The 20,247-nt window shown below is 39.9% G+C and overlaps 1 protein-coding gene and 1 long non-coding RNA gene across 2 annotated transcripts in view; one reads left to right on the plus strand and one right to left on the minus strand.

Annotated features, from left to right (window-relative positions):
* LOC123767016 (uncharacterized) overlaps positions 1-6,155 on the plus strand; it is a 72,900-nt gene extending 66,745 nt beyond the window's left edge. Inside the window, exon 11 of the mRNA XM_069337520.1 lies at positions 705-6,155. Coding sequence (XP_069193621.1) covers positions 705-1,217 — 513 coding nt within the window. The 3' untranslated portion in view covers positions 1,218-6,155. The remainder of the gene's footprint in view (positions 1-704) is intronic.
* Positions 6,156-10,174: 4,019 nt separating this feature from the next.
* LOC123765453 (uncharacterized) lies at positions 10,175-19,886 on the minus strand. Its single transcript, XR_011231074.1, has 2 exons — positions 18,633-19,886; positions 10,175-10,850 (listed from the first exon to the last, which is right to left on the minus strand). It is a non-coding gene; the product is annotated as an uncharacterized lncRNA (long non-coding RNA).
* Between the last annotated feature and the right edge of the window lie 361 nt (positions 19,887-20,247).

Consider the following 20,247-nt stretch of genomic DNA (forward strand, 5'->3'; position numbering starts at 1 on the left):
ATTTGTGTTCCTCACGTGTGCCCCAAAGAATGAGGTGATTTGGTAAAATGCTATGCCCAAGATTACTATCCGAGTGCCGGCGGTGGGGTGGTTCAAACAGCCTCGGCTATCACCTCATTTTGTCCGGTCGTGATGGTCAAGTGGATTAAGGCATCTTGTACATACCAGTTGCGTTGCTCCTGGGAGTATGGGTTCGAGTCACTTCTGGGGTGTGAGTTTTCAGTTATATATATATATATATATATATATATATATATATATATATATATATATATATATATATATATATATATATATATATATATATATATATATATATATAATCACTGTTTCTCTCATTCTCACTGTAAATGAACATGTAATATACACACCCAGCAAACACAAACATAACCACAATGTTAATTGTTGTTAATTCATGTCACATTGTAACAATACTGTGGATATGTTATGTGTAATGAACAGCTGAAAAATGTTGAAAAACTCTCTAGAAAACAAAACTACCATTTCAAACTTCAAAGGAGTTCCTGGAAGTCACACCAGGATCCAATTCTTCTTAAGAAGGGGTAACTGGGGTCTTCCCGTACCTGCCTATGTCAATCCCTTACCACCCATGTGTGTCCCTGAAAAGTTTGGTGAGGTTAGAGACATAGATATAAATTAATAATTTTAATGATAAACTTGTTAACATTTTTATTTGTCCTCAGCACAGTGATGTTATGGGCTTGCTGGACCCGTCCTCTACCCTGGCGTTCCTTGACTTATGGTGGGCGGGGTCAACAAGAGGGCAGGTCATGATCCGCCTGTCTCCTGACACAGGGCTGGCCAGACAGTTTGTGTTGTTGTGTACGGGCCAGCGGGGCCATACATATCAGAAAACAAAACTGTTTCTGGTTTGGCCTAAGGATCAGCCGGGGGAGTGCGTGGTGGGTGGAGACTACGAGGCTAATGACGGCCGAGGAGGAGCCCCGCTGCTAGCCAACCTGGAGGGGCAGTACCGGATGTCGGGAAAGGCGGGGACCGTGTGGTCACCCTGGGCGCTGGGGAGTGCCCAGTGTGCCCAGTTCTTCATTAGCACCAGGGAGCTCCCCGATGGTCAGCGTCGGCCACACATCTTCGGTGAGGTGGTTAGCGGCCTGGATGTGGTGAGAGCGGCAGCCAGCCTCGGAGACATCACAGACGTGACTGTGGTGGACTGTGGCATTGTGATACCACTGTAGCACTTACGCTGTGGCACACTCTGAGAAAATATGCAAACGAGCTGAGCACTCCATATAATTTATATTCCAGACACCTTTTTTGTACAGGAATCTAACAGATATATGCAAAAAGGCAAACATAGTTCCAGTCTACAAAAATGGTAGCAGGGAAGACCCCTCTAAATTATAAAGCCATATCATTGATAAGCATGGTAGTCAGAACACTAGAAAAGATGTCTGGCCTGGGTCAAGGAGCCACCATTTCTGGCCTGAGTTAAGGAGCTACAGTGTCTGACCTAGTTTAAAAGAGCCACTATTTCTGACTTGGGTTGAGGTATACTGCTCAAAATTATAACATTTTGATAACGAAGTCCTACCTGAGCTCCTATTTTCTGGGGGGAAAGCCCCTTGTGGCTCCCTGAAGCTAAGTCACTGAAACAGCTCCCAATGACCAGGTGGCATCAGCCGCAGAGTTCTTAAGTCTCCTGGAAACCAGAGCCAGAACCTGGGGCCAGATTCACTGAGCAGTTACGCAAGTCCAGTATCCACTCGATTTAATGGCCTCTTAAATACTGATCTGCCGGTAATAACGACCAGTTTGGGAGACCGGTATCTGGAGCCTCGTATACCGGTCTGGCAGTTGATATAACCGTAGGTCGGTATTGGGTTTGTTTCGATATCTGCGGGCCCCTCACAAGGCAACAGGCCACCGTCTTCCAAGGCATTGAGGGGGAGAGTGTTGGTGGTGGTGTGGGAGGTAGTGTGTTGGTAGTGAGGAAGGCAGTGATTGATGGAGAGAGGCATTGGGGAGGAGAGTGTTGGTGGTGGTGGTGTGGGAGGGAGTGTGTTGGTGGTGGTGGTGAGGGAGGCAGTGATTAATGAAGGAAGGCATTGAGGGGGAGAGGCAGGGAGTGTTGTTGGTGGTGGTGGTGGTAAAGGAGGCGGTAAGGGAGGCGGAGGGAAGAATTGCTGACCAGGCAATGGTTGCCAAACCTCTCACCCATACTGTATTAAAATTTGTAATCTCAGTTGTAAACTATTTATGCCAAAATATGTTAATTTTTGTATATTACTATACATTATTAATCATTAACATGTTTTATGGTTTCCTATTTATTAATTAAACAAATATAGTTTTATTTACTAATTATGCACAGTTGGCATCTGCGAGCAGGCGCTGACAGACATGTCCGCCTCTACGCCTAGCCTCGACCCCGTTAGTAGCTCCCTCCTCCATAGCCTGGTGTTCTCATGTTATGAGGAAGGCAGTGAGGGAGGGATGGCAGACATTGAGGGAGAGATGGAAGGCAATGATGTCGGGATGAGAGGCAGTGATGGAGGGAGGCATTGAGGGGGAGAGGCAGGGAGGGATAGAAGCAGTGAGGGTGGGAGGGAGGGTGGTGGTGGTGAGGAAAGAGTGGGGGTGAGGGAAGAGTGGGAGTGAGGGAGAGAGGGAGGTGTTTGGTTAATATGGTTCACTTCTTGTGTGGTCCACTTGTCCACTTGTGTGATCCAACTTGTCATATTAAGGAATTATTAATTGTAACCTGTGATAGAATGGGCACTAACACAGGAACTAATGTGGAACACAATTACATAATGAACTTTATTTCATTTTAGTTATATAAAATATATCTTACCTGAATGTTACTCAAAATATTACCGACACTTCAACAACTTCGGAAATACCGGAGCCCCAGAAATAACGACCTGGGTACAGCCCAATATAGGCTGTTAAATCGAATGGATACTGTCCTTACGAACGTGTACATCTTTCCTCAATCTTTGACGGGTTTGGTTACATTCATTAACCACTGTACTGCCCAAAGTGCCTTTAGGCACTCTGAGAGTTGTGCAATTTTCTTTTAATTAGGCTATATTTTAATGATTTTTAATGTATTCATTACTCTTTGTGTTTTGAAATGGAAATAGTTGAGTTTGGAAACATTTTGACATTCACTTTACCTGAATATATATAAACACAATAAAAATATGTCTTTGACAATGGCACTAAGACGTTTTTGCTGAAACCAGGTGCAAAGTGCAGGGGATAAACAGTTTACAAGCATGAAAACTTCCCAACCAACTGTTGTTGTTATAAACAGCCTCCTGGTGCTTCCGAGTTCATTAACTATTTAATACTGTAATTGTAAACAAAGCCGGCAAAGATTGAGAAAAGGTGTACAGGTTTGTAAATGCTTGTGTAACTGCTTCGTGAATCTGGCCCTGGACCCCTCAAAGAGGCACAGGGAGAAGATGACAAAACATTACCTCACTGTGTATGGCTCTCTTTCCAGTCTTAAAATGGGATTCTACAGAGTTCGTCTTCATTCACGATATTTTGGAGCCGAACCGGTACATCCTTTTCCCTACTTTTCGAATGAACTTTCTCCAAGTTCGCCTGGTTTTTAAATGGGACCACCTGGATGACCATACTGGATCTTTGAGACATGTATTGGCACATCACTATACATCTAAGATTTAGGGATTGTCTAAGTTTCATGGTGAGGCATCTAACTTTTCCACTTTTGGATTCTTCCCTTTTTTTTTTGGTCTGAATGGCCATCTGGTATACAGTGTCATGGTGCTCCTTTTGCCACTTTCTTTTCCTTCATCGTTTTTTCTATGGTTTGTGAGCATGTGGTGCTCTCCTTTCTTTCGTGGCATTTTCTTGATCGGCATCTTATGCTGAATACTGTCGCCTCATGTTGTGCAGCATTGACAGAGCCGCTACAGTTTGGGTTCGGTGTCAATACTGCCATTTCGCAAGTTGTATCGCTCGTAGTTTTACCTCTGGCCTGCTCATACTCCACTTGAGCCCAATTTGTCTTTGTTCTGTTTTTTCCTGTCCTCTTCTTGGTTTATGGTGACTCATTCAGTCGAGAATTTGTTTTCTAAGGCTCTCTTTTTGGTGGCTCTTGACTCCAGTTGTAGGGTCAGGGAGCTTCATGCTCTCCACCAGAGGAGAGCATGAAGAGCACTCCATTTGTTCTTTTGGACCTGGTGAGGGTTTTATTCATTTCCAGCCGTCTCCTTGTCTGGCGTAGAATAGTGGAGTAGAATAAGTCGGCTGGACTTTGAAGGGGTCCTCTCGTTATTGATGGTTGGTTTGGCCAGAGGTGCATCATGTGTTGTGTGCGGTGGTGATTCTGCCGCTACCTTTGTGTTGTGCCACTGACTGCTTAGGTGGATGCTTTGTGGGTGAATCTGGTGTCCTTGGTTCCCTATTCCAAGGATTGTTTCTCAAGTCACCTGCAGTGTTAAGTCTAGCCAGCCTGTGGTCTACCCTCATGTCCATAAGGTTTGGAAGTGTGCCAATTTGGCGGCTGTCTTGGTAAATATGTCTTGGATTGATATTCATGCACAGGGGGAGTATTGGTGGTCTAGAAGGGGTGTGGCAACCGGTATTTAGTTAATGTTCCTAGGCCTCACTTGCTTTGTGTGGGCCATTAGTCAGGTCTCTCAGTCGTGATTCTCAACCTTGTCTTGGTTGTCTGCAGTGCTACCCCGCCTGGTAAGTCTCTGTATTTTCTCCTTTTCCGTGGGTATTTAGCCTCAGGGAGCCACAAGGGACTACTCCAGAAATCTAGTGATGAATGTAATGAAACACCAGTTTCTGGGGTGAGCCCCGGAGGCTCCTCGATTCCCTTCCTTCCAGGTCATCGGGCATGGGTTGTGTGTGCATATGCCCAAGAACTGAGGGCTGAAGCCCCCCTGGAAAGGCCTGGGATCCTTCCTCCTTCCCCTTTCCAGACGAGTGCAGGAGGGCAAGGCGAACGAGCACACTCTAGTTTTGTCTGATTCGATTGTTTACAGAGTTGGGAGGAGTTCATTAGGTAGGTTGCGAAGCTTCACTCTCCTTAGAATCCAGCTGTAGTCTCCTTAGAATCCAGCTGTAGTCTGTTTTGGTTTGCAGACTTTCTGGCTGCCTTTCCTGGTGAGGTGACGGTTTGTCATCTTCCTGTGTCTCTTTGAAGGGGGGACAGGTTGTGGCTCTGGTTCCTAGTAGGCCTGAGAACTCTGTGACAGATGCGATGTGGTATGTAATTGGGCACCATCTCGGCGAGATAGCTTCAGGGAGCCACTGGAGGCTCGCCCGAAAGTTGGTGTCTCATTACATTCAACGCTAGTTATTTGTATCGTTACTATTTGTCGTTTTACAGTATTTATAAGTCTTAGCAGTGAAGTACAGTACTGTGTATGTTAAACGACGTTGTTAGGAGGGAACGACAGCACGCTTGTTGCTGCTAAATCTGATTTGCCTATGGTTTGGTGACTGACATTTCGTGTTATAGTTCAGCAAGGTTGCAAGGTGATTGACTGTAACTGCACGAGTGAACTAACAGCTGAGACAAGGTAGCAATGACCAGCCTCAAAGGTGAGGTATATTATTTTTTGGTAAATAGGACATATGATTTTTTTTTTGCCCAGAACTATCCAATACTGTATATAAAATATATAATAATATATAATAATATATTGTATTTACATGAACAATATCATGTTTTCACCCACAAAGCCACATCAAAATTAATGTTAGTAAATATATATATATATATATATATATGATTAAACATATAAAAAAAAAGTGGTTTTGTCCACAAAATAAGCCTGTAAAATAGGTGCATCTTTATAAATAGGAAAATATGGTAATTGGAGGTTTGTCTTGGAAACTAGACTCCAACACCTGTGTTGTTGTGTCCTCACACAATTGCTGTGTCCTCACACAAGATTTAATGACCCATGACGAAATCTGTAATTGTTTGCGTATAATAAACCTGTCTAGGCTTTTGTCTGCTTTGCACACAAGCCCTGGAGAGGAAGTTTGGTTATAAGCCAGTAAACTTATGTACAGTGTGTGTGTGTATGTGAAATCTTTTAAATGAACCTAAATATGTATGATATTTTACAAATTATAGTCATTGTTATACAAAACAAATATACATAGAAAAGCCAAAAGTGAGTCTATTATTGCACTGTGTGTATGGAGTCATATTGGTGTTACAGTACCTTGAATTAACCTGCAAGTGTCACTGTTAATGTGGCCATTCATATTTCCCATTAAAGTGTTCCTTATTCAGATTTCTACCCAGTCATTCATTCCTCAATTCATGCCTGTTGGCAGGATTGTTGGTCATCTGTTACTGATAACAAACTGCGTGCTCTTTAGGGCAGCCTGTGCCCTTCGCCGTTCTCATATCACCGTAACCAATGGGAAAATTCTCTGGCTAGGTTATGTATTAGCTACATGTGTTTAACTCATGGGCACTTAACACTTAAGCATTTTGGGCGTGCAAATATTTCTCCTACCCTAGCGATTTTGGATGTTCCGCGGGAGCTCGCGGGAGCATGCGGTAATACTGAAAAGTGACTCTTTTCAACTTTGTCGCCTAATAATACAGTCATCTTAGCTTTTAGAATGTAATACAATCATCTTAGGTTTTCCAATTTTATATCAATGTATTCGCAATAGAATTCTCTACACGATTAAATGCATGTGAAGTCCGAAAGCCCGGCGTACCACCCGCACAAAGCAGACAAAGTGAGAGAGAGTTACCCGGGAGCGCTAAAGAGCAATGAAATGTGTACACTCTTTTCACTTTGGTCACCTCAATTCTCGTCTTAGGTCTTTCATCTTTTTATCATTTTGTTCGCAATAGAATTCCCTACAGGTGTATATGTAAATATAAAGTTCAAAAGCCCAACGTACCACCCACAGCAAACAGAGAAAGTGACGGGGCGTTACCCCAGTGAACGTTAATAAAGAGCAATAAAATGTGTTTACTCTTTTCAACTTTATTACCTCAACTCTCGTCCTAGGTCTTTCATTTTGGTATCAATGTGTTCGTAATAAAAATCCCTACAGGTGTATATGCATATAATGTCCAAAACCTTGGTTTTCACAAAATCAAATGTTTTTAATTTTTGATGCCATCCTTAGTCATCAGTGGGTATTGAACTAATAAACTTTTGACTCCATACTTCGTCATCGGTGGGCGAAAGTGTTAATTAATGGAGCTGCTCCTTCTCCGAACCGCATGGTTCCTCTTACGGTCGTGCATCTCCTTGTTAATTGTCCTTATTTTCAGGATGTTTGTGTGTCTCTTGCTTCCTGACTGTCCCTCACAGTCGTTTGTCCCTCAAAAGAATCCTTGGCGAGTCTGATACCTTGATATCCCTTCCCTTATGTGCTTTTGTACTAATTTTGTCATCTGTAAGTGATATTTAGCATTTTTTAATCTTCTGCGACTTTGATGGTGCTACATAGTCTGCCACGGCTTAGTGCCGCCTTTTGATAATTACTTACTTCCCATACAGGGGTTCCTTATTCAAGTTTCTATCCAGTCATTCATTCCACCTATAACTATGACCTAAACTATGGCACCTTTAATTATGCACACTTAACCATTAAACTGCGCATGGTGTATATATACGCCATGAGTAACGTCTCACCATGCACATGGCATATACTGTATGTACGCCATAGGGTGCCAGGCACGAATCAAATGACCCGCGGCCACACGGGGTTCACATCAGCTTCCTCAGGGCTCTTGTAATAAGACGCTATGTTTAAAAAAAATAGTAAGTAATATTCTCCGGTGTGGGAGCAACCAAGGCTGGCGCACGCAGCATGAGCTAACAGCATTGTTAGCATTATTGACCACAATAATGCTAACAGCATTATTGTGGTCATCAGCTTGTGACCACAGCATCGCCTAAAAATGTCAAAATAAATATGTAACTGCTATTATTTAGCGATGACAGTATTACAGATGACCCCTGACTGTGATAAAAATGACCAGGATTGTAATAATAGCAGGATTGTTGTGATAACGCTGTGTGGGAGGAGTAGTGCTGAGAAAGGGAGGGAGATAGCGTCGTTTACTGATTGTGTGGCCACCTATTATTGTCTGTATTCACCATACCAGTTCAGTGGTTCTCTATGGTGAACACAAATGTAGATACTTATATATAATGTGTGTTTTAGTGTAATAACAGCAAAAGGATTATGTTGGGAGGAGCCATTTGGGTGACGGAGGTGGCGTCGTCTGCATGACTTGTCGAGCTGTGTAGAGGATGGTCACTATGCTCTTTGGGCACCCTACAAGCTTAGGTGTACAGTTACGGTGCATAAAATATGTAGATACTTATATATAATGTGTGTATATAGTGAAATAGCACCACAAACAGTATTGTTGGGAGAGGAATTTTAGTGCGCCTGACCTTGAATGAGTAAGGGAGGCAGCCGCCAGCTGACTGTGTGTAGCGATGTCTCTTAGTGCCTGAACTAACTATATCAGCTTAGTTGTGCAGTTGTGGTGAACAAAACATGGGGATACTTATACATAATGTGTGTATATATAGTGTAATAATAGCAAAACTATTTGTTTGTTTTAGGAACATAATTGAATCACTAATATGAACACCATACTTTTGAGTATAGCGATGATTCACACATTTTATTATATAAATCTATCACACTACACACTGTTGAATAATATTACTGTAAAAAAATTAGAAAAAATAAATCAGAGACATTGAAATAATTAGGTAATAAGATCTTTGTCGCAACTCCCACCTGTCAGCTCGGGCAACGCTGACCACCTCTGACAACCACGCTGTCAACGCTCACATTTTGCCAGACTTTCTTGGTCTGTTGCGCCCAAAATATGTCGCCTACGATTTTTTATTTCTATTTTTCCTGTGCTTAGGGAACACAACATTTTTAGAAGACAAATTTTTTTTTAGATTTTTTTCTTGCGCACAGGGGTGTAAATCTCCTCAGGACCCCTTAGCAGCTTAAGGGTTAAAGGTACCTATATATCCGCATGACCTTTCTCCTATCTCCGTGATAGGTGGTGAAAAACGATTCTGACTAGGCTGCTTGTCGGACACACACACAACTCGCAAGGATTTATTGGAATGCTGCCCTGCCTCTTATTGTCCAACCTGCATTGTCCCACTTAATCATGAACCTCTTTATGGAACGTCCTAATCGTTAGGGCAATCATAAACCTTGCTTTCCTAATTTCTTGGGGTTATTTGTTGAAATTAGTTGAAATTCTTGATGAAATCGATACCTTTGGTGTCACTTGCCATATGGAGTTTTGTTCTTGTACTCTACTGGCATCTTTAATAATCTTCTGTACTTTATGAACATCCCGTGACACCAACTATGCTACATAGTCTTCCGTACTTGGTGCCTTTTGATAATGGGACACATTGTTGTACCTCTAACTTGATGTTTTTCAAATCTTGTTCTATGATCAATTGTCATTCATTAACAAACTCAAGTTAATGTACACTGTTCATTATGTACTGTGTACATTAACATTTTACATGTACAAAAATGTTCATGTTAATGTATTGTATACATTAACATGTATATTTTCACAGTTGAAACACATCCGAATACAGCTCTCAAAGCTGGCTGTTAAATTTAGTGGGATCAGAGGTAGAGGTCAGAGGTCTCTATACTGTACTGGGTGTATACTATATACAGAAATATTTTTAAATAGAACAAATGTTAATGTCGAGTAACATGTATAATATACATTGGGTTTCATAGGACAATTGGCATGATTCTCGATTCACAATCGGGGGTTCCCAGGCAAGACGGAAATGGTTGGGCATGTTTCCTTTTAACCTAATGCATCTGCAGTAAAACCTAGCAGTACATAGGTACCCAGGAGTTAATCAGGTTGTTGGGGGGTTGCATCCTGGGAAAGAGTAGTTCAACAGTTCCACCTAGGGGTGGGAGGGGGGACCTTACTAGAAGCCTAAAGTACATACTGTACATAATAATAACAATACAATAATACACAGAGAATAATCACACTATCATGACACATCAATGAGCACATCCACAGGAGCCGTGAAGAGGACTCGAACCTATGCATCTGGGGTGTTGTTCTAATTGCTGATTTATGTCGAGTAATTAGAAGTTAAAGGTAATTTTGGGTTGTAGAATAATAATGCTAATAATAATAATTTATTTATACAATACAAATGTACATAGAAATGATACACACAGTGGAGAATTCATTGGTAAGCTAAGTTCTGTACATGGTATCCAGCCACTAAGTACTCAAGAGCATTTTGGGCATAATTTGAAAAAGTTAGGCGAATAATATATATACAGTATATACTTAATAAGATAATACTTAAAATTAAATGAGAGATAATATTCCTGAATTGTTGAAGAGATTTATAAAATGATTGCCAATTTCTTACACAATTTTTGGAGACTGCAGTTTTGCAACAGTACTAAAACAGTAAGTAATTCTGTAATTACAGAAAAGATTAAAACAGATTTTATAAAATTTTTAATTATTTAGACAAGACATTTTTGTAACAATTTAAATTTAGTAATAAATGTTCACAATAACATCAAACACCGGTTGAACACGTAGGGTGAGCAAAAGCCAATAGAGCGGGTTACATAAGAGTTAATTATAGGCAGTTATAAATTTATCTTCTTAATTGATTGAGAGAGGTACAGTACAGGCACCAGCTTCATTAGGGAGGTCATTCCACAGTTTAGAACCCTTGGTTTGCGGATCATTTCTGCTTTGGTCAAGTCAAGTCACGCTTTTGCCATATCAAAATGGATATTTTGTTTCTCGTGTGGTGGCCGTGGGTTCTATTTCAGCCCTGTTAGGAAGCGCATAAGATCAGGATTAGCATTGTCTTTCAAATCTGTACGGATACAGAATATACTTGAGAGTATGTGCAGTAACTTAATAGTTAACATATTAAATATTTAACATAACATTTCAAAGATGTCAGTAGAGGAGTTGAGAGGTGTCTGGCACCGGCACTTGTTATTGTTCTAATTGCTGATTTATGTCGAGTAATTAGAAGTTAAAAGAGGTCAAATGAACAAATCCACAAGGGCCGTGATGAGGGTTTGAACTTACGCCCGGGATGATCCCAGATGCTGCCTTAGTCAACAGCAGCGTCTGATGCATCACGCTATTGTGATTTGTGTGTGTGCAATATTGAAGTGAGGATGAAGAGGTAGAACAGCTTGTTAGCAAAGCCAGAGTGCATGAGGGAATTGTGTAAAACCCTGGTTTGTGTCTCGGAGAGGCTACAGGATCCGTGTAAGGTCAGTGGAACTCTCGGTTACAATTCTTTTACCATGTCTTGGCCTAGTTGACTAAGGCAGCGTCTGGGATCATCCCGGGCGTAAGTTCGAACCCTCATCACAGCCCTTGTGGATTGGTTCATTTGATGCATCACACTATTGTAATTTTTGTGTGTATTAAGGAGGTAATTTTAGGTTGTAGATTCCCATGCACAGATACCTGCATCAGATATGGGTAGATAAGCATCTACCCCATAAGTATTACCAAGGCAGGGTGAGGCACATGGTAGCTGTCTTCAGAAAGAATCCCTATTGTTTTTAAAAACGTTTTGTTTTGTTTATTTTTAGTATATGGTAATGGAAATTCAGCTTATCAATGTGTACACCAAGGAATTTCCCAATACTCTATTCTTAATTTGGTTATTGTCAATTCTTAGGTTAATTTGAGTGGCGGATTTGTTACCAAACAATATGTAAAATGTTTTATCAATGAGTTTATTGATAAACTCAGTTTTTTATCAATTTATCATAAGGGTGAGTTTGTTGGTAGTCAGCCACTGATGGACATATTTAGGTCAGAATAATAAAATATTTTTAGGTCATGTTATTTAGAAAAAGTGGGTCAGGGGCCTGATCCGAGACCGGGGCGTGGGTCTCGACCCCCAGAATCAGCACAAGGTGACGGCAAGGTATGGGAGTATGGGAGAAAATGAAAGTTGTGTCATCAGAAAATAGAATTGGTTTCAGGTATTGAGTGGAATTTAGTAGATACATGCAGCCTGTCCTCTAAACAAAGACCCAAAGTCCATTCCATGCAACCCCAAACCCCCTGTTTATGAATGAAAAATGGTTTACACACAACTGATGACATTCGAATACTTCCGGAACAAGTGCTTCACTGATGAATTTTGTTTTAATCACAACACTAAATGCTTCACCTACGTACTACAAATACGTACAATTAATCTCCAACAAAACCTAAACACCTAACCTAACTAGTGCCGAAATATGTACAATATGCTAATATAAAATAATATTAATTTATTTTTGATAAAATTCCGGTTTTAAATAAACATCATTTAGGGGGCCTGATGACTGAGTAGACAACGCTCGTGGGTTCGTAGTTCTAAGGGTTCAGGTTCGATCCCCGGCAGAGGCGGAAACAAATGGGCAGTGTGTCTTTTACCCTGATGAGCTTGTTCATTTAGCAGTAAATAGGTGCCTGGGAGTTAGACAGCTGCTATGGACTACTTCCTGGGGATGTGTGTGTGAAAATTATGATCAAGGACTTGCCCAAAATGTTATGCATGCTAGTGGCTGTAAAAGAATGCAAGAACTCTTGTATATATAAATAAATAAATAATGTTAAAATTGATGAATGTGTCTTTGGGGTCGACTGCTAGATGGAATGGACTTGGTCTGAAGACGGGTTGGTACCTGATGTATATCTGAAAGAGGAGTGGATCAAGTATACCACCCTACGGAAAGCCAGTGTTAATTGGTAGAGTGGCAGAAGTTTCATCGTTCACTGAAACATACTGCTGCCTGTCACTGAGGTAAATTGTGGTTGATTGATGATTGATAAAGATAAAGCCATCACAAGAGGTGGAACGGGCATGAGTAGCCCGTAGTTGGAAGATGTTTATAGTGAATGTGGTCTTTGGTTGTGTAACATCTTGAAGTGTGTCTGGGCGTGGTGTCTCGAGGTAAATTGCATGTATCGAAGAGCGTGACTTCACAGTGTTGCACTTTGAGAGTAAGGATATTGTCGTTAACGCAAAAGCTTCCACACAGGTTTTTTCATTCCACTTTTTTTTATTTCATTCCATTTCAGGTTTAGCATTCCACTTCACCGGATCTTTCAGGCATCCCTGTGTACAGGAATCGTAGCAGACGTGTGGAAACAGGCTAACATAGTTCCAATCTACAAAAGTGGCAGCAGGGAAGATCCCCCTCAATTATAGACCTGTATCATTGACAAGTGTAATAGTGAAAATATTGTTAAAAATAATAAAATCTAAATGGGTAGAACACCTGGAGAGAAATGATGTAATATCAGACAGACAGTATGGTTTTCGATATGGAAGATCCTGTGTATCGAATTTACTCAGTTTCTATGATCGAGCCACAGAGATTTTACAGGAAAGAGATGGTTGGGTTGACTGCATCTATCTGGACCTAAAAAAGGCTTTCGACAGAGTTCCACATAAGAGGTTGTTCTGGAAACTGGAAAACATTGGAGGGGTGACAGGTAAGCTTCTAACATGGATGAAAGATTTTCTGACTGATAGAAAAATGAGGGCAGTAATCAGAGGCAATGTATCGAACTGGAGAAATGTCACAAGTGGAGTACCACAGGGTTCAGTTCTTGCACCAGTGATGTTTATTGTCTACATAAATGATCTACCAGTTGGTATACAGAATTATATGAACATGTTTGCTGATGATGCTAAGATAATAGGAAGGATAAGAAACTTCGATGATTGTCATGCCCTTCAAGAAGACCTGGACAAAATAAGTATATGGAGCACCACTTGGCAAATGGAATTTAATGTGAATAAATGCCATGTTATGTAATGTGGAATAGGAGAACATAGACCCCACACAACCTATAAATTATGTGAGAAATCTTTAAAGAATTCTGATAAAGAAAGAGATCTAGGGGTGGTTCTAGATAGAAAACTATCACCTGAGGACCACATAAAGAACATTGTGCGAGGAGCCTATGCCACACTTTCTAACTTCAGAATTGCTTTTAAATACTGTACATGGATGGTGAAATACTAAAGAAATTGTTCATGACTTTTGTTAGACCAAAGCTAGAATATGCAGCAGTTGTGTGGTGCCCATATCTTAAGAAACACATCAACAAACTGGAAAAGCTGCAAAGACATGCTATTAAGTGGCTCCCAGAACTGAAGGGCAAGAGCTACGAGGAGAGGTTTGAGGCATTAAATATGCCAAACTAGAAGACAGAAGAAAAAGAGGTGATATGACCACTACGTACAAAATACTGTAGTAACAGGAATTGATAAAATTGATAGGGAAGATTTCCTGAAACCTGGAACTTCAAAAACAAGAGGTCATAGATTGAAACTAAATAAACAAAGATGCCAAGGAAATATAAGAAAATTCACTTTCGCAAACAGAGTGGTAGACGGTTGGAACAAGTTAAGTGAGAAGGTGGTGGAGGCCAAAACCGTCAGTAGCTTCAAAGCGTTATATGACAGAGTGTTGGGTAGACAGGACACCACAAGCGTAGCTCTCATCCTGTAACTACTCTTCGGTAATTACTTAGGTAATTACAGGTCAACATATAAACCTATATTAGGTACTGTAATCATTTTCGTCAAGAGCTGCATGTATCAAGTGAAGCATATTACTGAAAGCATTTTTTTGGGGGGGGGGGAGCGAACCCATATTGGCTAAGCATATTATGTTTAGCTAGAAGAGTAAAACTGTACATTAGCTTTCATATATTTTGGACAGGGCAGGCAGGATTAATTTTGGTCTAAATTTTTTTATATCATTGTGATAACCACTTGTCTGGAGTGGGATTATTCTAGACTTTTTTTTTCAAAATCTGGGAAGGTTTGGAGTTCAAGTGATTTTTTGTAGAACAGTGATATGGCCAGAGCTAAGAGCCAGGGCCAGATTCACGAAGAAGTTATGCATGCACTTATGAACCTGTATATCTTTTCTGGCTTTGTTTACAATTATTACACAGTTAATGAACTCCGAAGCACAAGGAGGCTGTTTATAACAATAACAACAGTTGATGGAAGTTTTCATGCTTGTAAACTGTTTAATAAATGTAACCAAAGCCATCAAAGATTGAGGAAAGATGTATATGTTCGTAAGTACTTGTGTAACTGCTTCGTGAATCTGGCCCCAGAGCTTTTTCATAAAGTACTGTTAGCATCTCGGCAAGTGCCCAGTACTTGATTTAGTTTTAAGTGAGAGGATTATGTCATTAAGAAGAATTAGTTGGGATAGGTACATAGACTCAGGATAGCTGCTTGTGAGGCAGTCATTAACATTGGTTAGGGATACTTCCATTTGCAAGGGCAGTGCCAGTGAAAGGGAGAGAACTACAATATTGAATTTAGTACACACAAGCTTCCTGTCCCTGACAATGGTAATATACAGATTATATATAATTGAGTATGACAAAAAGATTGAGACCAATGATTCTACCTTGAATCTTTTCTACACAGTGCTACCTTCGTTTACAAATTTAATCCGTTCCAAGAGACAAGTCGTAAACCAAAAATTTGTAAACCTAAATGAATTTTCCCATAAGAAATAATGTAAATTTAATTAATCCATTCCACAAACCCAAAAATATTAACTTAAAAATACCATTTTATACAGAATACTACTCATATGTTACACTACAGTATATTTTACTTTCATTTGAGGACTCTTGTTGGCATATGGGTAAATACTGGTTCGGTAACAGGGTTATTGATTTGTGGAACCAGTTGCCATGTGGCGTGGTGGAGGTGGGGTCTCCTTGATTGTTTCAAGCATGGGTTGGACATGTATATGAGTGGGATTGCATGGTTATAAATAGGAGCTGCCTCGTATGGGCCAATAGGTCTTCTACGGTTACTTTTATTCTTATGTTCTTATGGAAGATGGTGAGGAGGAGGAGAGGTGCTAGTGTTTGGGAAGGGAAGTCCCCTTCCATGATAACATAAGGCACTGATGCCATTTCTTGGGTACTCTCTCGCCTACATTTTGCAGGCATACTACATGGACCTGGTTGTGGCTCAGTGCTTGCTTGTCTTACTAAGAATCTGTCTAAAGACACTAGTTTTCCCTATATTTTAACACTTGTCTGTAGTGTGACATTAAATTGTCATTAAAAAGGTTAATGTAACGACCTGCTACAGCTTTATCTGGGCGAGTTTTTTCAACAAAACTCTGCAGTGCTTTCCATACTGCACACATTTTCTTAATGAGGAAGGGACATCCTCTACTGCCTCTATTCACAACTATTTTCTTAGGTTGAACTTTACCATTGACTTTCTTGGGACCCATGGCATGATATATAATAATTACTTTTATGTTCAGAAACCAAAAAAGCAGAAAAACAATGAAATTCTTCGCAAAGAATTAAAGTGCAGTCATCACTAGGCGGGAGACACTGGTAAACTGAGGTGTGTCTCGCCTGCGCCCAAAAGAACCATGCACTCATCGACCCATACATGTACACTATCAATAAACTCGAGAACTGAGGCAAACCTCAAATACCGAGTCAAATTTTACGAAGAAATTGAGCTCGTATACTAAAAAATTTGTAGAAAGGGGCATTCATCAATCGAGATTCCACTGTATTTCTTATGTTCTTAACTAGAAGGATGTTGAAAAATTGACTCTCTAAGTTCATTTTACAGTGTTATTATGGCCAGATGCTAAGAGATGAATTTAGTTGATCCTGTCAACATTTTCAAGAGCATAATAGAAGTGAATACAATTTGCTTGAAGCAGCCGAATATATAACCAAGAGTGAGATGAATTATCACTTGGGCCAATAGGACCACTGCATTTCACCCATCAGCAAAGTTTCAATGATGGCTAGACATACAACCATATGAAATATAGAGAAGATTTGTGCTAGAACCATTCATTTAGCCCTTTCTGTCATATTCAGTAACATATGTCTACAAGAGACTGCGACCAAAATAAATAAATTTATATATATAGGGGGTACCACCACTGGTGCAATTAGGGCTTGATCAACAGAACTCCAAGTGATCCTCAAGGATATGAACCTTGGCCACCAAAGTATTAGCCCAGTACTGTATCCACATGTACTGGTTTGAAATGAGGCTTACATCTTGTCGACTAATACATATACTCAAGAGCTTGATAATGTATTTAGGAGAGTGCGAAAGACTTGGTTTAGTTTCAACCCTGCAAATTTCACAACGTAACGTTCCCTATGATTCCCTTGTTACAACTTGTAATAAAGTTGTTACATCTTGTTATACTATTTTTATGACATTTTAGAACGTTTTTACAGCTTGCTATGTTGGTTGTTACAATTGTTAGGTGTTAAACCTTGTACGAACGTCGTAGTTTCATCGTGTGTTTGGCGGGAAATCTTTACATAAAATACACAAAAACATAAATGTGTTTTTTGTTATGTTATTATGTCTGTGATAAGACATTAACATTAGTGTTATAAGTATTGAAAAGTGGTGAGATCTACATGCATTTAGTACTGAGCAACTCTCATGGACAATGGGCAGTTATTTCATCAAATCCTTGAAAATGTTAGGCTTGCACTCTCAAAAATGTGTAAAGCTTCAATGGTCTCCAAACATCAGTTTTTCTCCAAGTGGTGAGATTTAGTGGACTTACATCCATTCAAAACCCTGCTACTCTCATGGAGAACGGGCAGTTACTTTAGCAAATCCAGAAGAATTATTAATAAATACACAATGTTACATGAAACTCATTTATGTGCTATTTAAAAGAACACTTTTACAGTAATTACAGTGAGTGAACGGTGATGTTGTATGAGACAATTATCAAACAATTATCAAATTATTATTGATATTAGTTTTATATCAAATTAACAGGTCATAAATATGAGGCAAGTATTAAGCCTTTTTCTAGCAATAAAGATAAATAAATATTGCTCCTCTACCCAGTACATCAAGCTTAACTGATCATATGCGACAATTTAGCAAAACTTAAACATAGTCTTAAAAAAACGAACAGCAAATATTGTCTTGAATTTAAACATGGTAGATTCAAGCATCTGTAAACAGATGACAAATGCTAGTAGAAATTAGGCCTAGACTATTTACCTTGAAAAAAATACAGGATAATAAAAATCGTCAAGTCCAGCTAATATAGATGGTAAATACTGGTTAAAAAAAATGCCAGAGTCAGGTTAACATAATTGTCAGAATTAGGCTAATATAATTGCCAGAGTTAGGCTAATATAACTGTGTCAGGTTTATATAGCCTAACTGTGCTAAAGTTAGGATAGAGGTATATATATATTTCTGACTTTGTAATTATATATGCCAGAGTTAGGCTAATAAAGCTACTAGAGTCAAGTTATACTTTTGTCAATGTCTAAATTAGTTATATATACAGTAAATGCAAGAGTCAGGTCAATATAGTTATTGAAGCTCAGCCAGACTAATATAAATGTCTCTGTCTAGCTAAACATAAAGACAATAACACACAAATTTGGAAGCGATTCGTGAAAATCATGAAGGAAGATAACACAAAAACCATTGACATATATTATTAAGAGTAACAACTAAAAAATCAGTCATAAACAATATATATATATATACATATATAAGAAAATGACTTACACTTGGGAATACTGGTGGTCTAATAAGGCACTAATATGTGCTTTATTATACTTTAACATTCTTGGAATGCTCTGCCAAACTCAAAATGGAGTGTCTATCACCTGAGTGTACCATCCAGTGCCTCCTCAAATCAGGAAGACGCCTGAATCGCTTCCCACACTCTGGACACTCATGAGGCTTATCATCTGAATGCACTAACATGTGCTGTATTATATTTCTACGTACCCTAAATCTCTTGCCACACTCTGCACACTCAAAAGGTTTTTCATCATTATGTACACTCCTGTGTTTCTTCATATTTCCAAGATGACTGAATCTCTTTCCACACTCTGGACACTCATGAGGTTGATCATCCGTATGCACCATTGTATGCCTCCTCATACTTCCAAGATGACGAAATCTTTTACCACACTCGACACACTCGTAAGATCTTTCATCTGTGTGCAATAACATGTGAGTCTTCATATTTCCAAGCTGACTGAATCTCTTTCCACACTCTGGACACTCGTGAGGTTTTTCACCCGAATGCACTAACACATGTCTCCTCATATCTTCAGGACGTCTGAAACACTTACCACATTCTGGACACTCATGAGGTTTTTCACCCGAGTGTACCATCCAGTGCCTCCTCATATCTTCAGGACGTTTGAAACTCTTATCACACTCCGGACACGCGTGAGGTTTTTCTCCCGAATGCACCATCATGTGTCTCTTCATATCTCGAAGATGACTAAAACCCCTCCCACAGTCTGGACACTGGTGAGTTTTATCACCTGAATGCACCATCCTGTGGGTCTTCATATTGTAGAAATGACTGAACTTCTTCCCACACTCTGGACACGCGTGAGGTTTTTCATCCGAATGTACTATTTTGTGTCTCTTCATATCCCGAAGATGACTAAAACCTCTCCCACACTCTGGACACTGGTGAGTTTTCATCTTCTTTATGACAGGTGAGTTTGTATGAAGGTTTACTCCTGTGGACAACTGCACGAGTGGTGATGTTGGGAGAGGCGTCACGGTCCAGCGTCGGTGTTGATTGCCAGGCAAGGCTTGAATCTTGTTTCTTAAGAGTTAAGACTTGATGTGAGCACTTGGCGGTCAATGGTGGTGCTTCTTCTTTATGATAGGTGCAGTTTGTGTGAAGGTTTTCCCTCGATGCTGATGTCTAGACACTCACGGTCACCAGCTGTTGTTGTTGACAATGCTGGTAGTCGCTTACACTCCTGTGATGACAACTTTGCCATTTTCTTCTGACCGCGAGTTTGGGTAGACTATAATATAGTTCGCCTGGCATTCAAGGATCTATAGGATAGAGTAAACGAAGAAAGTTGTGATCTCATTGGAATTAACAATTTTAGACCAATATAAGTTTTTCTCACCTTCTCCAAAATATTTGAAAAGCTAATGTTCAAGCACCTTTAGTCTTGTGCTATACTGTACCCATATTTTGCTTGTGAAGGCTAATAGATCAGCATTACATTTTACGTTCTCTAATGATTTTTCATCAGAGTTGATTTATTTTTGTAATGAGGTTGGTAGTTTTTTCCCTGATTCCATATATGACTAACCATCCTGTGAGATGGGAGTATTAGGTGAACTTATAGCTAGTTTT

This window comes from Procambarus clarkii, chromosome 5 (genome assembly GCF_040958095.1).
Source record: "Procambarus clarkii isolate CNS0578487 chromosome 5, FALCON_Pclarkii_2.0, whole genome shotgun sequence".
In the NCBI taxonomy this organism is placed as follows: domain Eukaryota; kingdom Metazoa; phylum Arthropoda; class Malacostraca; order Decapoda; family Cambaridae; genus Procambarus; species Procambarus clarkii.